We start from the raw sequence: 26,351 nt of genomic DNA, 5'->3' as shown, positions 1-26,351 counted from the left end.
ATATATGACATGAGGAAAGTTTCCAACCGATTTCTCATACACGAACAGCAGTTGTCCGGCGTTGCCTGGTGAAACGTTGTTGTGATGCCTCGTGTAAGGAGGAGAAATGCGTACCATCAAGTTTCCGAATTTGATAAAGGTCGGATTGTAGCCTATCGCGATTGCGTTTTATCGTATCGCGACATTGCTGCTCGCTTTGGCCGAGATCCAACGACTGTTAGCAGAATATGGAATCGGTGGGTTCAGGAGGGTAACACGGAACGCCGTGCTGGATTCCAACGGCCTCGTATCACTAGCAGTCGAGATGCCTGGCATCTTAACCGCATGACTGTAACTGATCGAGCAGCCTCGTCTCGATCCCTGACAAGGGGAGGCAACCAATTGTGAAATTCAGATTCGATTCATACTGCGCATAATAAAAGCTCATGGCCAGAGGTGTAATGTGGCAAAGCACCAAGATGCACTTCTCAGCCGTTTTCGAGAAAATCGACAGTGAAAAGAAGCCGTTGCCGTGAAATACTCTCTACGATTAATAATTTTCTACAGCGTCGTGGCGCAGCGGTAAGCGCTCGGGTTCGTAATCCGAAGGTCGCCGGATCGAAACTCGCGCCATGCAACTTTTTGTTATTATTTGCTATTTGCAATTCAAATGTATATACACACACACAAACACGCACACACACACACACACACACACACACACACACACACACATATATATATATATATATATATATACACTCCTGGAAATGGAAAAAAGAACACATTGACACCGGTGTGTCAGACCCACCATACTTGCTCCGGACACTGCGAGAGGGCTGTACAAGCAATGATCACATGCACGGCACAGCGGACACACCAGGAACCGCGGTGTTGGCCGTCGAATGGCGCTAACTGCGCAGCATTTGTGCACCGCCGCCGTCAGTGTCAGCCAGTTTGCCGTGGCATACGGAGCTCCATCGCAGTCTTTAACACTGGTAGCATGCCGCGACAGCGTGGACGTGAACCGTATGTGCAGTTGACGGACTTTGAGCGAGGGCGTATAGTGGGCATGCGGGAGGCGGGGTGGACGTACCGCCGAATTGCTCAACACGTGGGGCGTGAGGTCTCCACAGTACATCGATGTTGTCGCCAGTGGTCGGCGGAAGGTGCACGTGCCCGTCGACCTGGGACCGGACCGCAGCGACGCACGGATGCACGCCAAGACCGTAGGATCCCACGCAGTGCCGTAGGGGACCGCGCCGCCACTTCCCAGCAAATTAGGGACACTGTTGCTCCTGGGGTATCGGCGAGGACCATTCGCAACCGTCTCCATGAAGCTGGGCTACGGTCCCGCACACCGTTAGGCCGTCTTCCGCTCACGCCCCAACATCGTGCAGCCCACCTCCAGTGGTGTCGCGACAGGCGTGAATGGAGGGACGAATGGAGACGTGTCGTCTTCAGCGATGAGAGTCGCTTCTGCCTTGGTGCCAATGATGGTCGTATGCGTGTTTGGCGCCGTGCAGGTGAGCGCCACAATCAGGACTGCATACGACCGAGGCACACAGGGCCAACACCCGGCATCATGGTGTGGGGAGCGATCTCCTATACTGGCCGTACACCACTGGTGATCGTCGAGGGGACACTGAATAGTGCACGGTACATCCAAACCGTCATCGAACCCATCGTTCTACCATTCCTAGACCGGCAAGGGAACTTGCTGTTCCAACAGGACAATGCACGTCCGCATGTATCCCGTGCCACCCAACGTGCTCTAGAAGGTGTAAGTCAACTACCCTGGCCAGCAAGATCTCCGGATCTGTCCCCCCATTGAGCATGTTTGGGACTGGATGAAGCGTCGTCTCACGCGGTCTGCACGTCCAGCACGAACTCTGGTCCAACTGAGGCGCCAGGTGGAAATGGCATGGCAAGCCGTTCCACAGGACTACATCCAGCATCTCTACGATCGTCTCCATGGGAGAATAGCAGCCTGCATTGCTGCGAAAGGTGGATATACACTGTACTAGTGCCGACATTGTGTATGCTCTGTTGCCTGTGTCTATGTGCCTGTGGTTCTGTCAGTGTGATCATGTGATGTATCTGACCCCAGGAATGTGTCAATAAGGTTTCCCCTTCCTGGGACAATGAATTCACGGTGTTCTTATTTCAATTTCCAGGAGTGTATATTGTATCCACTTGGTGTTTTATTTCAAATATTATTTTTCCACGACAAACGACTTTCAACAACTTATTATATGCATAATTGTTGCAACTGATTGAGGGAATTTATATATATACATTTGAATTACAAAAAAGAAATAATAAAAAAAAGTTGCATGGCGCGAGATTCGATCCGGGGACCTTCGTATTACGAACCCGAGCACTTACCGCTGCGCCACGACGCTATAGAAAATTATTAATCGTAGAGAGTATTTCACGGCAACGGTTTCTTTTAACTGTCGATTTTCTCGACAAAGGTTGAGAAGTGCATCTTGGTGCTTTGCCACATTACACCTCTGGCCATGAGCTTTTATTATGCGCAGTGTGAATCGAATCTGAATTTCACAATTGGCGGCCTCCCCTTGTGAGTCAACAAATGGGGATGTTTGCAAGACAACAACCATCTGCATGAACAGTTCGATGGCGTTTGCAGCAGCATGGACTATCAGCTCGGAGACCATGGCTGCGGTTACCCTCGACGCTGCATCAAAGACAGCAGCGCCTGCGATGGTGTACTCAACAACGAACCTGGCTATACGAATGGCGATACGTCATTTTTTCGGACGAATCCAGGTTCTGTTTACAGCATCAGGATGGTCGCACCCGTGTTTGGCGGCATCGCGGTGAACGCAGATTGGAAGCGTGTACTCGTCACCGCCATACTGGCGTATCATCCGGCGTGTTGGTATGGGGTGCCATTGGTTACACGTCACGGTCTCCTCTTGTTGCATTGACGGCACTTTGAACATTGGACGTTGCATGTTACGACCCATGGCTCTACTCTTCATTCGATCCCTGCGAAACCCTGTATTTCAGCAGGATAATGCAAGACCGCATGTTGCAGGTCCTGTACGGGCCTTTCTGGATACAGAAAATGTTCGACTGCTGCCCTGGCCAGCACATTCTCCAGATCTCTCATCAATTGAAGACGTCTGGTCAATGGTGGCCGAGCAACTGGCTCGTCACAATACGCCAGTCACTACTCTTGATCAACTGTGGTATCGTGTTGAAACTGCATGGGGAGCTGTACCTGTACAAGCCATCCAAGCTCTGTGTGACTCAATGCGCAGGCGTATCTAGGCCGTTATTGCGGCCAGAGGTGGTTGTTCTTGGTACTGATTTCTCAGGACCTATGCACCCACATTGCGTGAAAATGTAATCACATGTCAGTACTAGTATAATATATTTGTCCAAATGAATACCCGTTTATCATCTACATTTTTTCCTGGTGTAGCAATTTTAATGGCCAGTAGTGTATAAGGCCTTTTCAGCCAAACATGACGCACATATCTCTTGCTAGTTGGCAAGAATAGCTCTCGGGATAGGAACCATCTGTCTACCATAGTTCAGAAGACATGGCGTCATAAACAGTGACATATGTGGAAAACTGAGCATGTGTGTGTTATGAGCGAAAAACTGCCACATTGTGCATGACATTTAAATTTATTACTTCTTTGCTACTATGTTCGCAACACATTTTACAGCCAGTATCCACACATAATGCTGAATGTACCTACCCAAATATATAATATTGTACGTCACATATTTCAACAGATGTGACACCATAAACACTGAGATGCGTGGAAAAAATGTCGCATCCTGCATGAAGTTTTGATTCATTTACTCTTTACAACAAAACCGAGTCAACTTAAGAAAACCCCTGACACCTGCCAGCGTTTTTAACAGCTATCCACTGCGTAATGCAAAAAACTGTCACCGCAAACAGTCACCATGTTTAGAGCTATAAACAAACGTTGCCATAGAGTTTACAAAACTATGTTGTAGACACGAGACGCAGCGGCGCCCAGCATACAGGAGCTGTCCGGGATGTTAGACTACAAACACAGTTCATTTTTTGGTTTCGTTTCTGATTAAAATATGTTTGTTTCTGATTAAAAAATGTCAAAATGAACACCTGGGTAACACCGTGTTTGTCGGCAAGGGAGAGAACAAAAGCAAGCTTTGGAACTTCATGGAAAAACGAAAATATAGAAGACTACAACTAACAAAGAATTACTGCTGGCACACACTGCTGAGAAGGCAGGACCAATAAGCATCAGCAGAGAAGTGTGACAAGGATGTAGCCTTTCAACCTCAATGAGTATGTTCAATATTTAGTTACACGACATTGTTAGACAGTCGAAGCGGAAGTGACACAACGTGGCCGGCCAATACCAGGACAGACACACAAATACTTTGTTCCTTAGAGAGGACCGAATGGCTCTGGGCACTATGGGACTTAACGTCTGAGGTAATCAGTCCCTTAGAACTTACTTAAACCTAACTAACCTAAGGACATCACACACGTCAATGCCCGAGGCAGCATCGGAGCGGTCGCGCGGTTCCAGACTGAAGCGCATAGAACCGCTCGGCCACACCGGCCGGCAATGACCAACTAATCATTCAGAATACAGAATACGACCTCCAGCCTCCAGTTTGCGATACATCACCAAACTCAAATATGTAGGAACTAATACCTAAAAAAAAAAGGTTGAAAAACACCAAACTAATGGCCTTCAAAGAGAAGTTTCCAGTAGGCTGTAAAATAGTGCTAGCTGAGCAATCAATAGGGCAAGTGTCACATTTTCAGCTTCTATGCTGTGATGTTACCTATGAATATGAAAATGGCGTCCTACTAAATTCAAGCGGCAAATAAATACCGAGTGATCAAGAAGTCAGTATAAATTTGAAAACTGAGTAAATCACGGAATAATGTAGATAGAGAGGTGCAAATTGACACACATGCTTGGAATGACATGGGGTTTTATTAGAACCAAAAAAATACAAAAGTTGAAAAATTGTCCGACAGATGGCGCTTTATCTGATCAGAATAGCAAATATTAGCATAACAAAGAAAGACAAAGCAAAGATGATGTTCCTTACAGGAAATGCTCAATATGTCCACCATCATCCCTCAACAATAGCTGTAGTCGAGGAATAATGTTGTGAACAGCACTGTAAAGCATATGAGGAGTTATGGTGAGGCATTGGCGTCGGATGTTGTCTTTCAGTATCCCTAGAGTTGTCGGTCTATCACGATACACTTGCGACTTCAGGTAACCCCAAAGCCAATAATCGCACGGACTGAGGTCTGGGGACCTGGGAGGCCAAGCATGACGAAAGTGGCGGCTGAGCACACGATCATCACAAGACGCATGCAAGAGATTTTTCACGTGTCTAGCAGTATTGGGTGGAGTGCCATCGTACGTTCCAACAGGTGTTTATCAGCCAGGCTGTGGTTGATGCGATTCTGTAACATATCGGCGTACCTCTCACCCGTCACGGTAGCAGTTACAAAACCAGAATCACGCATTGAAGAAAAAAAGCCCGATAACGGTTTTGGTTCTTATAAAAGCCCATGTCATTCCAAGCGTTTGTGTCAATTTTTCCCTCTCTATCTACGTTATTCCGTGCTTTATTAAGATTTCAAATTTATACTGACTTTTTGATCACCCGGTAGAACACTGAGTAAAATGACAAGAAATTATATGAAGTTAAAAATATTACACAGGGAAGCGAATCTTCGATACTAACAAAAATACAGCTAACTGAAATGAAACTGTTAAATAAAGTTAAAGTATGTACCCTCAGAGATCAAAACTAAAACAGGAGGGAAAACTATATCCTGTATAAATAAGAAAAAATGGAGCAAAGATATACAGGGTGAGCCACCTAACATTACCGCTGGATATATTTCGTAAACCACATCAAATACTGACGAACCGATTCCACAGACCGAACGTGAGGAGAGGGGCTAGTGTAATTCTTTAATACAAACCATAAAAAAAATGCACGGAAGTATGTTTTTTAACACAAACCTACGTTTTATTAAATGGAACCCCGTTAGTTTTGTTAGCACATCTGAACATATAAACAAATACGTAATCAGTGCCGTTTGTTGCATCGTAAAATGTTAATTACACCCGGAGATATTGTAACCTAAACTTGACGCTTGAGTACCACTTCTCCGCTGTTCGATCGTGTGTATCGGAGAGCACCGAATTACGTAGGGATCCAAAGGAAACGGTGATGGACCTTAGGTACAGAAGAGACTGGAACAGCACATTACGTCCACATGCTAACACCTTTTTATTGGTCATTTTCACTGACGCACATGTACATCACCATGAGGGTGAGGTACACGTACACACGTGGTTTCCGTTTTCAATTACGGAGCGGAATAGAGTGCGTCCCGACATGTTAGGCCAATAGATGCTCAATGTGATGGCCATCATTTGCTGCACACAATTGCAATCTCTGGCGTAATGAATGTCGTACACGCTGCAGTACATCTGGTGTAATGTCACAGCAGGCTGCCACAATACGTTGTTTCATATCCTCTGGGGTTGTAGGCACATCAAGGTACACATTCTCCTTTAACGTGCCCCACAGAAAGAAGTCCAGAGGTGTAAGATCAGGAGAACGGGCTGGCCAATCTATGCGTCCTCCACGTCGTATGAAACGCCCGTCGAACATCCTGTCAAGGGTCAGCCTAGTGTTAATTGCGGAATGTGCAGGTGCACCATCATGCTGATACCACATACGTCGACGCGTTTCCAGTGGGACATTTTCGAGCAACGTTGGCAGATCATTCTGTAGAAATGTGATGTATGTTGCAGCTGTTTGGGCCCCTGTAATGAAGTGAGGACCAATGAGGTGGTCGCCAATGATTCCGCACCATACATTTACAGTCCACGGTCGCTGTCGCTCTACCTGTCTGAGCCAGCGAGGATTGTCCACGGACTAGTAATGCATGCTCCGTAGATTCACTGCCCCGTGGTTTGTGAAACCCGCTTCATCGGTAAACAGGTAGACCTGCAACGCATTCTCTGCTGATGCCCATTGACAGAATTGCACCCGATGATATAAGTCATCACCACGTAATTGCTGATGTAGCGACACATGAAACCGGTGAAAGCGGTGACGATGCAGCATGCGCATGACACTGCTTTCACTCAGTCCACCGGCTCTCGCAGTGTCCCGTGTACTCATGTGTGGATTCATGGCAACAGCAGTTAACACACCAACTGCACCCGCTTCTCCCGTGACGTGCCTGTTACGGACCCGTTTGCGTGCTACGACCATACCTGTTGCATACAGTTGGCGGTAGATGTTTTGCAATGTGCGGCACGTTGGATGCTCTATGTCCGGGTACCGTTCTGCTTACAACCTGCAGGCTTCAGCTGGATTTTGTCGACACTCGCCATAGATGAGTATCATCTCCACCTTTTCAGAGTTCGAATACACCATGGTCACAGTTCCTACAACACTACACTATCACAGGCGTCTGGTAACACGGTGTACTACAGTTGGTCTGCGTGCGGAGACGAATGCAGAATAACAACAGCAGCAAGCGCTACATGCGGACACTGCGACAGCTAGACCAAACCACAACAGTGCACTACAGCCACACTCGTAAACACGGTCGTCATCGTAAACATGTCCCTGCAGATGCTGCTCGCCGACCGTGGCCCGTGTTTGTTACAACACGCAACTGAACGTCGGAGGTTTCAAGCGTCAACTTTAGGTTACAATATCTCCGGATGTAATTAACATTTTACAATGCAACAAACGGCACTGATTACGTATTTGTTTGTATGTTCAGATGTGCTAACAAAACTAACGTGGTTCCATTTAATAAAACGTAGGTTTGTGTTAAAAAACATACTTCCGTGCATTTTTGTATGGTTTGTATTAAACAATTACACTAGCCCCTCTCCTCACGTTCGGTCTGTGGAATCGGTTCGTCAGTATTTGATGTGGTTTACGAAATATATGCAGCGGTAACGTTAGGTGACTCACCCTGTTCAAATGGTTCAAATGGCTCTGAGCACTATGGGACTCAACTGCTGAGGTCATTAGTCCCCTAGAACTTAGAACCAGTTAAACCCAACTAACCTAAGGACATCACAAACATCCATGCCTGAGGCAGGATTCGAACCCGCAACCGTAGCGGTCTTGCGGTTCCAGACTGCAGCGCCTTTAACCGCACGGCCACTTCGGCCGGCACCCTGTATAAAATGAAAATAACATATCAACAGAACGGGGAGACAGGGTAGTTAAGCTACTAATCAACTGAAGTGTCACCATGCTAAGGAGGTGATGCGTCATTTGTGCATAAGTTGTTTTCTCCTTCGTTTCAAAAAAAAAAAAAAAAAAAAAAAAAATGTCTCTGAGCACTATGGGCCTTAACTTCTAAGGTCATCAGTCCTCTAGAACTGAGAACGACTTAAACCAAACTAACATAAGGACATCACACACAACCATGCCCGAGGCAGGATTCGAACCTGCGACCGTAGCGGTCACGCGGTTCCAGACTGAGGCGCCTAGATCAGCTTGGCCACCCCGGCCTGCTCTTCTTCGTTTCGTTAAGTGGTATGTGAACAGGGCTTTTACGTACTAAAAACGATATCTTCAGTGGTGGGTAATGAAGACCAATAGAGGGCATGGGAGGTAACTCCTACAACGTGCACTTGCTAGGTGGGGTAAGTGCAGAATGTATTACACGCGTTGTAAATATCGGACATAGAGATTGTACAATTCCGCGCGCTCCTGCCGTTTTTTTGTCCGCTTCTTGCATGTATTCATTGACAATACAATGAGTAATGTAAATAATGTGAATAATTCAGCAGTGGGAAGTAGAAGAAAAAGTTTTAATTCGAAAATTAAACAGGAACAAAGGCTAAGAAACGTGTTTTTCCTGATGGTGTAATGAACACTGTAACAACAGCTTGCTATAAATATCCATTTAAAGTTGTTCAGATGAAAGGGAGCTCTTTCTTAATACTTTCAAAACGGAGCTGATATTGACATTAATACAAATAAATTTCATATAAGTTCTGCATTATGGACTGAAACCAGCAAGCTTGGGATAATTCAGATAAGAAAGACATTTGGTGAAGGATAGGGATGGGGAGTGAAAAGGGCGTTGGAAAAATGGTGGAATGATGAATGTCTAAAAAACGATCAGATTCAGTGAGGTTAGTGCCGCAAAAATGTGCTTTCAGAGAGCAATACATACCCGAGATAACATACACTTCTATAGTGATTTGCGCCAAGACGGAGCAGCAAAATAATAATGTGATAACTAGAGGCAGAAATATTACAACACTTATATGGTGGACTTAGCCAATTTTTGCGGTCTAGAATAAATATTTACGTTCTAGTTATTTTAATGAAGTTATTTCTAAATAACCTATAAAATACATTTTGTTGCTTAACTTATTTTTCATGATAACCTTTGAAATATAAGTCAATGGGAAAGAGATTTGTAGGACGACCGCCAAAGAGATGGCTTCAGTGAGGAAGGAACAAGCTTTAAGGATACTCCATGAAGTGACGAAGAAGATTAAAAGGTACCTGCTTTATGTATTTCCTCAAATAATTTAAAGTCTATTTTCCTTAAAAGCTCCCTGTCAATTCTCTGATGGAATAAAGTAGATACTAACTTGTAAATTGACAGCTTGTAGCTACAGAAAGATATTTTTAAGAAGTATAAACGAACTGTTTTCCGTTGACAGTTCAAAATAACTACGTTAGTCGTAAATGTGCTCTAAGAGACGTATAACTATAAATAATGAGTACTCCATTAAGCAGTACAAGCTAATTTAAAGTGCGTGTTCATTTCCTAATGATCAAATCTGGCTTAAATGCAACTTGTTCTCCACCCGTGAGTTTTAAATATGATACTTATTCCGAGGTTGTGTCCATTGACGACAGTGCCATGTGTACCTGGGCATGGCATGTGATTTTTGTCTTTTACTGACGAGAATGACTCGAGAGTCATTGTATAAGTACAGAACGCTTTGATCTGACGAGTAACGTAATTTTCCCTGAAATCCCCGCCACTATAGACCTTCGCAATCGTTGCCTTAATATGACGCTAAATGCGAATACTAACAGTCGGCTCCTGTTTAAATATGCGGTTTTAAAATGTGTGACGAAATTAAAGGCACCTCCAAATGTGAAGCTCGTACTGTAATACGGCTTCTGGAACTCAAAAACTCCAAACTATCGCAATTTGGAGACAGATAAGTGAAGTGTATTAAAATGTTCTTCGTGTTTAATGGTGCACTAACGAATATTCAAAGTCTTGAAAGCTAAAGGCTGACCTTCAGTTCCGACTGGCGAACTCAAGTCACGGACTGAGGATAATCTTTAGCAGGATAGACGTTTCAGTTTTTATGAACGGAGCTTGTGTTTTCTTGAAATTTCAGATGTTTGATGTGTCGTTCACACCGACATGCGAAAAACAGTGTTCAAAAATTTTAAGGAAACAAACGTCTGCTTTCACGATACTAACAAAGTCGCAATTACAGCGTCTCACAGGCATGAAGACTTGACTGTACCACTGATTCGTCGCTCTTCAGCCAAGAGATTGTATAAAATATCACATGAGAAAGGTATATGCATAAAATATGGGGATAAAAGAAGAAGTTCACATACGAGAGGGGGGAAATAATTGGAGTTAAAATATACATTAAAAAGGGGGCAGTTTGACGAGACACTTTGTCATGAAATGTACATATAGTTAAAATGGAACTCGACGAACAGCACAAAAATGGCGTTCACAGTGACCTGCGCAGTTCTGGCGCCGACGTTTACAAAGGTCGGCGGCGGAATATTCGCGGCACTATTTTCTGGTCACGTGTGTGGCGGACGCGAATAGGACCCTTGGAAGTAGCGGCTTCTGCTAGCGCTGGTACCGCCACCTGGTGTCCGTCAGTTACTGCGACTGAGTGAGTTCTTGACGCTGCAAGTTCAGTGGCCAGTTAGGCTGCACGCATGCCCGAGGTGCCTGAAGGATGGTCGATCGCTTTTGCGGAGGTAACAAGTACATTGAACTGATGCCTAAGGTGTTATATTTTATTTTGTATTATGATAATTCAATATAATATGAGTCATGAGTTACATTTGTACACAGTTTTGACTTCTACGTTTCTTTTGCTACTCTGGCCTGCATTTTATGTCGGTTGCTAGATTTTAAAAAGCTTTTTATCCTTCGGTACTGTCTGTGTACTTTTTAAAAAAATGTTATTGAATGCTGTATTCATCCCTTATTTTTCTTCAATAGTCTGTATTAGGGCATGTTTTTACCTGACGTACGTTATGGAATAATTTCTACATGGGGCTTTCTAACTTTACCAATTGGTTCTATACATTCTTTAAAATGATGTGACGTGTTACTGCGTGTTCGCTAGTGTGAGATATGTACATATGTTTTTGAGAGAATCTTGGTGGCATTCTCAGGTGTCTAGTAAGGTATAGCAGGAAATGAGTGTTGATAACATTCGCAGTCTTCCACTTCTGGTGCCTACTTTCACTAGTTACCCATTTTTGTGAAATATAGGCGGATATGCAGACAAATGTTTATGTTCATCAATTGTCCTCTTTCAAAGGATTCTGCTCGCTCGTTAGTGATAACATAATTTTGAAATATCATGAAATTTGTGCTTTTATGGATTACTCTTCCATATAAAATGTCAGTAGGTTGGTTCCTGGGTGTCTACCTGTAACCTTCAGGCACTGATGAACTCTGATATAATGTATTCGTTAAATCTGGCATACCAACAAGTAACTGATTGGTCAGCTTTAAATATTTTGTGATATTTGTTTTTGCTTCTTATACTACTTCTGACTTACTCCATGAAATATTTTATTACATCCGTTTGTAGGCTCTTAAATGGGCTTTAGTCGCTGATTACCTGATGTACAATACACCATCTATGTCTGGCACACCAGAAATACATGTAAGTTGTCTTTTACATTGGCTGCCGATAGTTGTGCAATGTTTGGATGCATGTGTATTATGACACCTCAACAGAAGCTATTAGTTGTGCAACTTCAGTGCTAACAATACAATTACTAATATGTGACGTGAGACTGTTACGTTCTTGATGTCGGTTTATTCCCAATGTGACTACGCAATATGATGTCCGGTTTTATATGTGCAGAGTAAAAGAATCTCATAACTGCAATATACGAAATGTAACGTCAAGCATGTAAGTAGAAATATTGCACGGTAATGCAGTATGTTATTGTGAGTTGTTGAATGTTTTATTTAAACATGACGATGTGTGGAGATGTATGCAGACACTGTGATGCTCTTCCATGTTGATTTCTCAGATGCTCTAAAATGCCTAATGGTCGAAATTACCTCATCGGAAGAACGTTTCGTTACAGCCTATGGGCTATGTATTGTTTTATAAACTTTATCAAAATCGTTAGTGGTGATTTGAACTATAGAAAAGTGTATGCCAATCGGGTTTCTTTACTTTTGACACATGAACACAAAAAACAATTATGGAACCACACTGGTACTGAAGACGAGATCTGGATTTCAGGATCCGAACAAAATAAAAAATGTCATTGACTGTTAACAGTAAATTAATTGTCCCATTTAATATCAATAAGTCACGGTAAAGCCTAACCTAAAATGTTAGCATTTAAACTAAAGAAAGGCAAACAAATTCTGAGCGCCGAAAAGGTGTACTGTTTTGTGATGGAATGAGCGTCCTACTCATCTTATTTATGCCTAACTGGGTGACCTTAAACGCAGCAGTCTACTGTCCAATCTGCATCGACTATGCCACTCCCTTAAAAAAAAATGGTGCAGAATGTTTCCCAGCTGCACGGCGCTTCTTCACGATGAACCTCGCCCGCATTCTGCCGCACCGACGAAGGAATTACCTCGGAAGATTACGTGGGAAGTTTCTGAACTTCCGCCTAATAGCTTGGACTTGGCAAAGAGTGATTATCATTTTTATATGACACTGAAGCTTTTTCCAGGCGGAAAATAGTAGTAAAATGACTACGAACTGAAAAGAGCGTTAGTTTTTGGTTCAACAACTTCGCGAAAAGTGCGTGTGCTGATGACACAGGGTAGCTTGTGCAGTGCTACGATAAACGGGTTAATTTAAACGGCAAATGCGAGGACATGCTGAAGAGAAATACCTCAGAGTTTTGTCTGCGAAAACTCGTAAAGCTTTTCTAAGCAAGTCGAACGTTACTAACTTTCTACGTCTTTCTTCTGCATATTTACATATTTATTTTTCAACTTAGTCATCCTGGTGACGAACACATTTCTCCCAACGGGAGACCAGTCTATTGATACCGTCACTATAGAATGTTTGGTTTTGTTGATGGAGCCGAAACGTCACCTCTACTTGCACCGCTCATCACCGTCAAAGTGAAGTCCTCGAAGGTGTTCTTTAAGTTTTGGAAACAGATGACAATGTGATGGGCTTTATGGAGGAAGATCGATGACAGTAAACTCGAGCCGTTCCAGATATCGTAGCGCTCGTTTGCGGTCTCGCAATGTGCGGACGATCGTTAGAAACAGTACTACAGCACGCTATTTTTTTCGCAGTGTCGTGGTTACATTACACACCGCAATATTACACGCTACAATTAAGAGCCCTCTAGCGGCAGAGGGCTGCAAATATGTAGATATAAAGAATAAAGATGTAGAATGTTAATGACGTTGGTTTAGTCAAACCAATTTTAAGAGTATAAAAAATTCTGATGCATTACTTCTCAGCACGCCCTCGTACATAGAAAAATAGCGACGATATCAAATAGCGACGATATCAAGATATGTTGTGAGATATCATTTTTCTACTTAGATCTTCAACTACCATGTTGGTTAGGTTAGCAGCAGCTCGCAGTGCTTTTTTCCATTCGCTGTTCCTCTTTAGAGATGTGCAGGTATTGCACCTGTTATCCTCCATGATCAGGTTGACGTACTGTAGTGTCTGTCTGTGTGTACACAACAAAAGATGCCTATCGAATTTTGAGTGAATCAATACAATTATAACACAGTCAAGTAATATTTCTTATATTGATCTGTTGAAAAAGCTGAAGAAATATATGTCTAGCACGTGCTTTAGTTCTTCATATAATTCCTACTTTCCCTATGAGTTCATCTATTGCTGTCAAATTTATGCTTTGAACAAGAAAGAGAAGAATGAGCAGATTGTATCCAGCCTGCTTTTGTGGAGGAACCCGATGACCGTGTAATGTGGCATTGAAACCGGTAGCGTGATAAGAGTTTAAAATTAACGGCAGAATCTACAGTGCTGTTTACTTCAAAGTGATCAGCCGACGTCCCAGCCACGGACTTCTACAAAGGGTTTGTGTGAATGATTTGACTCTTTGAATTTATCGAGGCTGTTATGCCCACCAAGGTGACGCCAACGTACGTAAACTAAACTCTCAATGATTTACGGTGGAGAGTGCGAACCTTGAAATGTTGTAACGTGCAAGACTTCGACGTTTCCCAGTGGGCTGAAGGCGACACCGTAAGGTGGGGCGCGTGTGTGGAAGTAGCTCGTGCAGAGCATATGCAGCTACAGTGTGTGTATTACGGCTGGGCGTGCCTGCAGTGCCGAGGAAGAGGGGTAATCAATTACGCGCGGCGGCCGTTCGGCACGAGGTGCGGGCGGCAGCCGGAGGATGGAGGCCGTAAAAAGGCGCGCCTGATGGATGCCGGGCGCTCCCCACTCGTCCATCAGCGCCGCGCGACACCGGCAGGCGGGCCGACGCGAGGCAGCGCGTCTGCTGCCGAACCGGCGCCGGCGCGCCGCCAGTGTGCCCCGAGCTGCAAAACCCACGTGCCTAGCAACGGAGTGGGTCGAGGAATGGCGGAACGATGTGATGGTTTCCCCTGAAATTTGGCATCTCACCTCACTTACAGGGTGCCCGTTTATCTGCACCCCGTCAAACAACTTTTCTCTTTTATCGCTCCGTAAGCATTCTCCTCGGTACACATATCAACAAAAGTTTTGCATCTCCCAGATACGTAGTGCAGTTGTCTTCCCGTCGAAACAGCTGCGATAGCATGCGCTACCTAATGTGTCTCAAAACGCTGCACGAAAAGAAAAAAAGCGGGATTTTTTTCGGGGCTCCTATCCCGGGCTCTACTGGTGAAAGAAAATTAGAGGCAAGTGTTTTGGATAGCTTTTGGACTATTTGTACACCAAACAAAAGGATCATCTTACTGTAACTGTACTACAGTTCAAAATTTGAATATTATACGCTTCCTACATCTTAGGCAAACAGACCAAATCCGTTGAATATTTTTGGTCATGGTGCGCCTTAAGGCACTTATGGAGGCACCATTTAGGCCATGGGCAGTTCCTGAGCAAACACGAAAAAATTGGATTTTGGGTACCGAAATCGCGCTGCGGGTTTCGAGGCGGCTTTCAAAAGCAAATGACTGAAAATCCTACGATATATCCGTAAGATGACGATCTCGAATAGACTTAATTTTCTTCATATCTGTACAGAGATTCGAAGTTACCCTACACAAGTAAAATAGCACGTAATATCCATTGTGAGGCGAAATATAAATAATTAATAAATAACTGCAGCAAGTTCCTCGAATTGTATCGTATATTCTTCTGTTGAGGCACCTATCTCCAAGGGCCATCTTACCTTTCCAAAAATATTTATCTTTTATATATAAACACCGCAAAACTTGCGTTTTCGGGTCCAGATCCGAGCAACGGATTCCACGACAGCTGTACATAGCAAATCGCTGGAATTTTTACGATATATAACTACGATGCCGATCTCGAACAAATATGAAAATTTTCTTAATTTTATAATCTGTTTTCAAGATGTTCAAAATTACCTTACTTGTACGAGTAGAATATACATGTAATATCTGGTGTAAAGCGTAACAGCCGGGCAGAGTGGCCGAGCGGTTCTAGGTGCTACAGTCTGGAACCGCCCGACCGCAATGGTCGCAGGTTCGAATCCTGCCACGGACATGGATGTGTGTGATGTCCTTAGGTTAGTTAGGTTTAAGTAGTTCTATGTTCTAGGGGATTGATGACCTCAGCAGTTAAGTTTCATAGTGCTCAGAGTCATTTGAACCATAAAGCTCTTTTCATATGAGTGACGTACCATGGAAAAGGAGGGAACCAGCAGAAACATGCTCTTCTCGGAATAAAAAAGAGGCAGATATGCTACTGTTTAGTACCAAAAAAAAATGGCTCTGAGTACTATGGGACTTAACATCTGAGGTCATCAGTCCCCTAGAACTTAGAACTACTTAAACCTAACTAACCTAAGGACATCAGACACATCCATGCCCGAGGTAGGATTCGAACCTGCGACCGTAGCAGTCGCGCGGTTCCAGACTGAAGCGCGTAGCACCGCTCGGCCACCGCGGCCGGCTGTTTAGTACAGTCTGACCGAAAAATGGAATACCAGTTACCTCATACTACCTTCCTCAGCACCTTTAAAAATTAACCCAAAAATTTCTGCATGAGAACATATTCGCGCTTCGTTATGCTGAGAGAGAGCGAGACTGTGGCAGTGGGAAAGAGATGGAAAAGTGAAATATACTCACTCGAAGACAGTAGACAGTGGTTGTGGCATAGAAAAAGTAAAAGAGACAATGGCGGTGTGAAAGAAAGGGAGTAGAAGATAGTTGGCAGTGGTAGAACAGTGCTAGGAAGAGAGTGAAGGAGACAGTACTAGTAGGAGAGGACTCGAACCTCCGACGGGGGGAGCCGCGCGACCCGCGGCATACACCGCACGGCAGGAACCATGATGTCAGTGTTCCAGAACCAAATTCGGCGTTCGAAGAGGTTGCAGAATGTCATATATCGCTTCTGGTTGTTATGGGACGATTTCACGATTCAAATCTCTAGTCCCGACGACCATGTTGAGCCCCATGTCATACACTGCGATACCATGGACTCCATTACACACGCCGCAAGTTTCGCATCCGGTTTTGTTTAGGGACGAAACTCCGATCTTTTAGTTCCATAATAGTCGCAGACAGTATGATCCGGTAATACGGAACTCCTCCTACGCTCTGTCCCACCTGTGCCACAAGGTGATGTGGAAGTGATATCCTGTGGTGGCATTACACAGGGCCTCCATGCATGTATCGTGGTTGTCGAGGGCAATCTCTCTGCTCACCTTTTGCTGAAAATTTCATCTTGATCGAAGATAAGTCGCGCGCTCACCGTGCTGATATTGAAAACACGTTTCTTCAGCATGGTTTGCCTACTAACCGCATAAGAATGTAATCAAATATGTGTGCGATCTATTGAAAAAATCCATTTTTGGACGTCGACGACGACCGTTTACTCTGAGAAACTTGCGTATAATTACCAATGAAATGTGTGAAAATTTGGACGAGGAATGGCTTGATGATCTCATCGATGGTGTGCTACGACGGATGCAAGGCCGCATCCGAGCAAGAGGACGTTCCACCAAGTACTGAAGGTGGCTATGCTGTGAAAAACCCTCCATGGGAAACAGACTGTTTTGTCGTTTCACAAATGCTTGTTTTTTGATTTGGTGGTTCAAATGGCTCTGAGCACTATGGGACTTAACATTTGAGGTCATCAGTCCCCTAGAACTTAGAACTACTTAAACCTAACTAACCTAAGGACATCACACACATCCATGCCCGAGGCAGGATTCGAACCTGCGCTCGTAGCGGTCACGCGGTTCCAAACTGAAGCGCTTAGAACCGCACGGCCACACCGGCCGTCTTAAAACTGTGTGCCCGACCGAGACACGAACTATTGATTTGGTGATGTGGACACATTGAAAATGAATCTATACGCATGTCTGAGTACCAAATTTTGTTTTCTGTGGTACTTGCATGGACACATTGCAAATGAATCTATAATCATGTCCCATGTTTTCTGTGCCACGTATTTAAAATAAGGGAGCAATGCAAAAAATTTCTCCCGTATTACATGGATGTGATTCTACCAGTGATCGCTTTGTAATCTTGTAATCATACACTAACACTTTTTTCTCTCTATTTATGTGCGAAGTGTAACCTTCGTCTATATTGAGAAACACCTGCCAGGTCCTGTACAAATTACCGATACATTGCAGTATTCCTCCATTTTTCTACATAATTCTATCGTTGCGACTTCTGTATACACAACAGTACCAGCCGCAAAGACCTATATGAAACCACCGAAGTTATCCACTAGCTCATATAAAGGGTGTCCCCATTTATTCTGATCCCTCGTCCGGAAGCAAAGTAAAAGAAGTGTAACAAGCAAATCTTGTTTAGCTATCAGGTGGATATTAATCATCGTTTTTGCCTGTCTCGTATCTCTGTTCGTTAGGAAGATACGAACAGCAATAAGCCTTCTTTAAATAGCTTAACTGGTTAATGTGTTCACGTCATGTTGGGGCGATAACGCCCGTTATTGCCGCTGAGCTGCTCGCAAGTCTTCGAGAGTGATTGGTGGATGTTGCCGTGATGCAGCCCGTCTCCATAGTACATCCCAGACATGCTCTATGTGATTCAAATCGGGAGAACGAGGAGGTCACGCCACGCCATGCTTGCAGTATCTTCCGTTTCCAAAAAACTTCCGTTTCCAAGGAAACATCAGCCACTCGTTCTGTATGAGGTCGAACACTGTCGTCTTTCAGTACGATGTCTAGACGCAAAGCACGTCGCAACAACCTTACATGATTTCCAAAGACCTCGTCAAGATACCTGACAGCAGTTCAGGCTTTCAGGTTCACCTGTACAATTACATGAACAGGTGTTAGGATGGTCAACATTATTCTTGGCCACTACATTAGTGTTCCTTCTCGATATCGGTCTGTTTCCACGATGTTCTACCGTCTAGGTGTTATGTTGACTATTCTACTTTAGAAGTTCCCTTCTGTGAAAGCGTGCCAGAGCCACCCATGCAGGAGGTCTCCGACAATAAACGCCATTACGTCGAAACGTTCTCTGCACCCCGTTTGCCTTGATACAACACGTCCAGTGGATGCTGCGAAGTCCAATGTCAGTTTCCTGCGCAGTATTTAGGAGATACCGTCATGTCCTTACAGACAAATTACGGCCCTCACTTTCTGATGTCACACGTGGTCGGCCCTGCTCTGGTCTGCAGGAGACAGTTTCGGTTTCTATAAACTGTCACCACATCCGAGAAATAGCAGAACGACCAACGTTAAGCCATCGGGCCACAAGAGTTTTCGACGGACCTACTTCTATTCTTCGTATGGCCCTCCACCGCAGTGAGTTAGGCAGGCGTCTTCTCTGTGCTGTACTGCACCGTCTGTAACTGTGTAAACAGCGATTGTGGATGTGGGACTAACCGACAAACACTACTCCGTTTGATAGGTGCCCTGACGTCATCATTGGTGTGGTTTCCCGTTGACCGAAGTGCCATCTTCCGTGCAGAACACTGCCGTACGGACATGAGTATGTATAATTATATTGCCAATTACACGCAGGACAGATAAACAGCAGTTTGTCGCTCTGATGAAAAATTTCTTGGAACATTTTTAAAGATGCTGAGAAAGGTGGAATGAGGCACCTGGTTCCCCAGTTTTCGGTCAGAGTATTTTGGAACATGAGCATATTAGCGGTTTCTCTGCTCCGATGAGAGTATTTTTCCGCTGGTTCCTTCTTTTCCCCCGTACAACAGGGCATGCAACTCTATGAGAAGAACTTTGTGAGACAGTAAAATTTTGGTAGTTCACTTACGTGAAAATGGAATAACGCAATACATATTAACACCTGAGACCGCATTTTACCGTACTCAAAAGGTTTTCTTGTGCTTCAGTGCTACAACATAGTATTCCCAGAGTCCTTCTGATGATAATGGAGACACTTCACAGCATATTTATCCCTGGTACGTTACCTTATAAATTACGTTTACGTCTCATATTGGATATCACGTGAGTATTTTTGCCTAAAAATACGGTGATTTTGGAACTCTAAATCTCGGAGCGGGTAAAAATATCAATAAGTTTTTCAAGATTGTTAGAGATCGGGATCTTAGGAATCTATTGTAAAACTTTCAGCCATTTTCTGGGCATAGCTACCTTGGTATGTTTTTCGGGTTTTCTCAAGGACCGCATGTGAACTAAATGTTTCCTCCATAAGTTAGTAGAGGCACATCTGAGACCACATACACTGAAGCGCCGAAGAAACTGGTATAGGCGTGCATATTCAAGTACAGAGATATATAAACAGGTAGAATACGGCACTGCAGCCTATATAAGACAACAAGAGTCTCGTGTAGTTGTTAGATCATTTAATGCTGAGACAATGGCAGGTTATCGATATAATGTGTTTGAACGTGGTGTTATAGTCGGCACCCGAGCAATGGGACAAGGATCTCCGAGGTAGCGATGAATTAACGATTTTCCCGCACGATCATTTCACGAGTGCATCGTGCATATCAGGAATCCCGTAAAACATCAAATCTCCGACATCTCTGCGGCCAGAAATATATCCGGCAAGAACGTGACCAATGACGACTGAAGAGAATCGTTCATCGTGACAACAATGTGCTGCAGATTTCAATGCTGGGCCATCAACAAGTGTTAGCGTGTGAACCATTTAACGAAACATTATCGATATTGGCTTTCGGAGTCGAAGGCCCACTCGCGTACCCTTGATGGCTGCACGACACGTCTTGCCTGGGCGCGTCAACGCTGACATTGGAATGTTAATCACTGGAAACATATTGCCTGGTCGGACGAGTCTCGTTTCAAATTGGATCGAGCGGATGGGTATTGGAGACAACCTCACGAATCCTTGTGCCTTGCATGTCAGCAAGGGACTGCTGAAAGTGGTGGAGAGAGTGCATGGGACATGTGCAGTTGGAGAGATATGGCATCCCTGGTACGTGTAGATATGACTCTGACAGGTGACGCATACGTCTGATCACCTGCATACATTCATGTGCATTGTGCGTTCCGACGGACTTGAGCAATTCCAGCAGGAACCCACACGTTCTGCTGCTACGGTCGCAGGTTCGAATCCTGCCTTGGGCATGGATGTGTGTGATGTCCTTAGGTTAGTTACGTTTAAGTAGTTCTGCGTCTAGGGGACTAATGACTTCAGATGTTAAGTCCCATAGTGCTTAGAGCCATTTGAACCCAAACGTTCAGAATTTTTACAGACTGGCTCCAAGAACACTTCCGCTGGTCGCCAAATTCCAGAGACATGAACATTATTGAGCATATCTGGGATGCCTCGCAACGTGCTGTTCAGAAGAGATCTCCACCTCTCGTACTGTTACGAATTTATGGACAGCCCTGCTGCATTCATGGTGTCAGATCCCTCCAGCACTACTTCAGACACTGGTCGAGTCCATGCTACGTCTTGTTGCGCCATTTCTGCGTGCTCGCGGGAGCCCCACACGATATTAGGCAGGTGTATCAGTTTGTTTGGCTCTTCAGTGTATAACGAAGAAGAACTAATTAATTTGCTCCATTTACAAAAGCTATAAGAAGTGCGTAATATTCAGACGGGGACCCAGTACTACATGTTAGTTAAAGTTGCGTGAGAAAGTGGTCCCTAGCCCTAGGTGTATCCGAAACACTGAAGCCTACATCTTTATCACCAATCGGACGAGAAGCATGAACCCTAGAACTATCCCATTTCCATTCGCAGCGTTTTGGAACATATTAGGTAGCGCATACTGTCGCTTGCGAACCGATTTATTAATTCTGGTAAGCGTCTCGTGTAAGCGACCATATTCAGATCAGTGGCTCTTTGACGACGTATACAGACAGTTCATATAGCTGCTGTATACGCCAAGAAGTAGCAGTCCCCAATACCGTTCTAGTCACGTGTGTTCAGAAGTAGCGGACTACAGGCAGTTGGGGTCTCGTAGCACGTACTACGTGAGCTGCGTGGGTCAACTGCCCCTTGCCCCTGTCTTCCCCCATCCTCGTCCGGCAGACGCTGCGTGTAATGGCCTCGACAACGACGAGCCGTTAGCTTGTAACGCTCCACTTTCTCGCCGTTGCTCAGTTTCCCGGCCTGACTCGAACGGAGGGAAAACGCCTGTGAGGACGCGCGAGAAGACGTATGCCCCGCAATCAGGGTGAGGCGCGGGGCCGGTCGGAGGTCGATGGCGCCCGCTGCCCGCGTCACCCCTTTAGTTATGCTCCGCTGCACTCGCCACGCTGCCCCACTGGCCTGCAAGAAAGATGCCGAGGACCAGGCACTGACGTTCCGGAAGCGCCCATCATGAAAACTCTGACAGGGTGACTCCTGGCGTAAATCTCGTTTTCTTATCCTTGGTGGTGGTGGGGGGGGGGGGGGGGGGGGCAGGGGGACGAGATACGATTTTCTTCACATCTGCGGTTTGATGGGGCCCGCCATGAAATCCTCTCCTGTGCCAACCGCTTTATCACAAAGCAGCACTTGCAGCCGACGTCCTGAATTACTTCTTAGATATATTCCAACTTCTGCATTCCCTTGCACATTTTACCCTCTACAGCTACCTCAAGTACTATGGGAATGATGAATGATTGTTAGATGTCGTAGACACTCCCCTATCACCTAGTTCTTTCTCCTTATTTGTGATGCTCAGATGTTCCTCTCCTCGCCGATTCTTCGGAACAGCCTCATTCCTTATTTTATCCGTCCACCCGATTTTCAGCATTCTTCTGCATTCCCTCATCTTTTCCAGTTTTCCTTTAGTCTATGATTCACATGAATGCAATGCTGTACTCCTGATGTATGTTTTCTCAAATTTCTTCATCGGACTAAGGCCGATGTTTGATACTATCAGCCGATTCCTTAAATTAAAAATGCAAATCCCTTAATAGGTGCGCCAATCCTACGCTTACGAGAGACGAAGACACAAGAAAAATAGATCAATCTCATTTTTGCTAATACTCAGTAGTGACTCTCCAGTTTACTCTAAATCCACAATGCGTGCTCGTTGTACTGTTCTCCCTGTTCATCGGAGCCTGGAATTCTTCTTGACTTTCACTGAGAATTGTACTGTCTTTGGCGAGTCCTATCATTGATATCCTGTCACGCCGAGTTTTAATCCAACTCCTGTACCTTCATTTTAGTGATTTCTTCTTCGATATACAGATTAAACAGTAGAAAATTAGCAAAATGTATGTTTCCCCCATTCGGATCTCCGGGAGGGGACTGCCAAGGGGGAGGTTACCATGAGAAAAAGATTGAATAATCAACGAAAGGATAACGTTCTACGAGTCGGGGCGTGGAATGTCAGAAGCTTGAACGTGGTCGGGAAACTAGAAAATCTGAAAAGGGAAATGCAAAGGCTCAATCTAGATATAGTAGGGGTCAGTGAAGTGAAGTGGAAGGAAGACAAGGATTTCTGGTCAGATGAGTATCGGGTAATATCAACAGCACCATTCTAATCCAAGAAGTTTCTTCTTGGTTTCCCATTTTAATTTTTTCTTCTTTGATCTTGTACATATATTGTATATTTGTCGCCTTCCTCTACACCTATTTTCCTGACATTTTGAACATCTTACAATGTGTTGCATTATCGCACGTCTTTCTTAGATCGTCAGATCCAATGAACTTACCATATACCTTGTCTATTATCAAAATATTTATGCTCTCCTGCTGTATAATATGCTCACGATACAAACTGCGAGTCATACCCTTAAAAGTGGACGCTGTACCTGGTGCTGAAATGGTAAGATGAGTTTTCGTAAACTTCCGCAGCTGACATAAGTCATGGCACTAAACTGGTGTATACACTACGTGATCAAAAGTATCCGGACACCCCCAAAAACATACGTTTTTCATATTAGGTGCATTGGGCTGCCACCTACTACCACGTACTCCGTATCAGCGACCTCAGTAGTCATTAGACATCGTGAGAGAGCCGAATGGGGCGCTCCGCGGAACTCACGAACTTCGAACGTGGTCAGGCGACTGGATGTCACTTGTGACATACGTCTGTACGCGAGATTTCCACACTCCTAAACATCTCTAGGTGCATTGTTTCCGATGCGATAGTGAAGTGGAAACGTGAAGGAACACGTACAGCACAAAATCGTACAGGCCGATCTCGTCTGTTGACTGACAGAGACTGTCGACAGTTGAAGAGGGTCATAATGTGTAATAGGCAGATATCTATCCAGAGCAACACACAGGAATTCCAAACTGCATCAGGATCCACTGCAAGTACTGTGACAGTTACGCAGGAGGTATGAAAACTTGGAATTCATGGCTGCTCATAAGCCACACATCACGCTGGTAAATGCCAAAAGACGCCTCGCTTGCTGTAAGGAGCGTAAACATTGGACGACTGAACGGTGGAAAGACGTTTTGTGGAGTGACGAACCACGGTACACAATGTAACGATCGGATGGCAGGGTGCGGCTATGGCGAATGCCCGTTGAACTTTATCTGCCATCGTGTGTAGTGCCAACAGTAAAATTCGGAGGCAGTGGTGTTATGGTGTGGTCGTGTTTTTCATGGAAGGGGCTTGCACCCCTTGTTGTTTTGCGTGGCACTATCACAGCACAGGAATACATTGATGTTTTAAGCACCATCTTGCTTCTCGCTGTTGAAAAGCAATTCGGGGATGGCGATTGCATCTGTCAACACGTTCGAGCACCTGTTCATGGTGCACGGCCTGTGGCTGAGTGGTTACACGACAATAACATCCCTTTAATGGACCGGCCTGCACAGACCCAGACCTGAATCCTATAGAACACCTTTGGGATGTTATGGAATGCGGCTTTGTGCCAGGCCTCACCGACCGACATCGATACGTCTTCTCAGTACAGCGTTCCGTGAAGAAAGGGCTGCCATTCCCCAAGAACCTTCCAGCACCTGATTGAACGTATGCCTGCGATTGCGGAAGCTGTCAATAAGGCTAAGGGTGGGCCAACACCATATTGAATTCAAGCATTACTGATGGAAGGCTTGTAAGTAATTTTAAGCCAGGGGTCCGGATACTTTTGATCACATAGTGTACGTGCCAGACAGGGGTGTGGAATTAGCGCAGTAACATGGGACGACTTGGAGAGGCGACCGAATGGCAGAAAGAAGTTGTCGTTCCCATGACCAAACCACCAACGGATCTACAAGAATCGGTGTATTATTCGGAGTCGGCGACAGAACTTATGTCTATATTCTACGTGACCAAGTGTTACCCAGGAAAACACTTTCCAGCCTTGTTGATGATCTGATGTATATGCAGACATTATACCGCATCTCGACTGTCCCGCTGAATCTCAGCATAACCCCAGTGGATGGCGGACTGTTTGACACTTCGGGTGAAAGTACGGAGGTCATGATGCAGCAGGAGTTGTCCAAATGTTAGATTTTATTTTCTATGTGAAACACAACGTTTGTTGCAAAATAAACTCCCTTTATAAAGACCTGATGGGAGTAAGATAGGGATAATGTCACGAATTGCAATGCGTCGGGAGTACAGACTCTTTTAAAAATTAGTAATAATAATAATAATTACTAATAATAATAATACTGCAAAAAACACACTAGTGTGAGAAATTTGCTCAGTTATTTACATTCTTCGTATGGAGGCAGAGGAGCATCGTCAGCGAATGGGAGCGAGGTGTAGATCGGTATCACGTAAAACAGAGATTTTCACATGTGTGTCGTTTTGTGGGGCTAGTGAGCCGGCAGGACGAATACATAGCTCCGTCAACATTGTATATCACTGCTGAAGATTAATGATTTTTCACGAATTTTTAAGTAGGGAGCTGAATTTCTGTTTTTGTGACAGTCTAAGATCCCAAACTGGACACCAGTATCGCCTAGGTATAAGATAACTTCTGACAGAAAATCATTTTTGCCAGTCATGTTCTGCAGTACAAGGATGATCTTAACTCCAAGAGATCTTAACAATTTATAGATATGAAATTGTTAAACGAGAAGAGTATTGTTATTCGGGCTATGTCAGAATGAACACCTAGCACACTTGGATCAATGTATCTGCAAAATACGTTTAGATGATTTGATATCGAACACTGCCTTGACAGGTAGCCATATTTGTTACATAAAGAATCACAATTACTTCGAATAGTAGCTAAAAGCGCAGTTTGATGATATTCCGGTCAGGGAAGTGGAAAATTAATATTGTTCACCTAGTGATCTCACTAACATCTTACATTTCTCAATTCATATGTGAAATGATTATTTATGTAAAGAAATGCTACGGGTTTGTTCGTCACTAGGGTTGACAAAGGAAGCGAAGGAGGGACAGAAACACCGAAAATCTGTGGATGTTCATACGTTACTATACAGCGTGATAACAAGGTGTAACCGCCTATAATATCCCCATCAGGTGAATAGGTTATCAGCTAAACTGTATTACGGCCGTGGCCTGTAATACACCCCGGACAAGTATGTGAGATGAAGCTCCGTAAGCTGGCGTCCAATG

The 26,351-nt window shown here is 44.5% G+C and overlaps 1 protein-coding gene across 1 annotated transcript in view; it reads right to left on the bottom strand.

Annotated features, from left to right (window-relative positions):
• The window catches only part of LOC124545780 (cyclic nucleotide-gated cation channel alpha-3-like), a gene marked incomplete at its 3' end in the record, with an annotated part of 672,390 nt that extends 648,800 nt beyond the window's left edge, over positions 1-23,590 (bottom strand). Inside the window, exons 1-2 of the mRNA XM_047124727.1 lie at positions 23,515-23,590; positions 14,565-14,863 (exon numbers count right to left, since the gene is read on the bottom strand). Of these exons, the coding sequence (XP_046980683.1) occupies positions 14,565-14,863; positions 23,515-23,590 (375 nt within the window). The remainder of the gene's footprint in view (positions 1-14,564; positions 14,864-23,514) is intronic.
• Positions 23,591-26,351: the final 2,761 nt, after the last annotated feature.

Source organism: Schistocerca americana, chromosome 8 (assembly GCF_021461395.2).
Source record: "Schistocerca americana isolate TAMUIC-IGC-003095 chromosome 8, iqSchAmer2.1, whole genome shotgun sequence".
Taxonomy (NCBI): Eukaryota; Metazoa; Arthropoda; class Insecta; order Orthoptera; family Acrididae; genus Schistocerca; species Schistocerca americana.
Note: the sequence above shows the minus strand (reverse complement) of the source record. Positions and strands in the feature narration are given on the sequence as shown.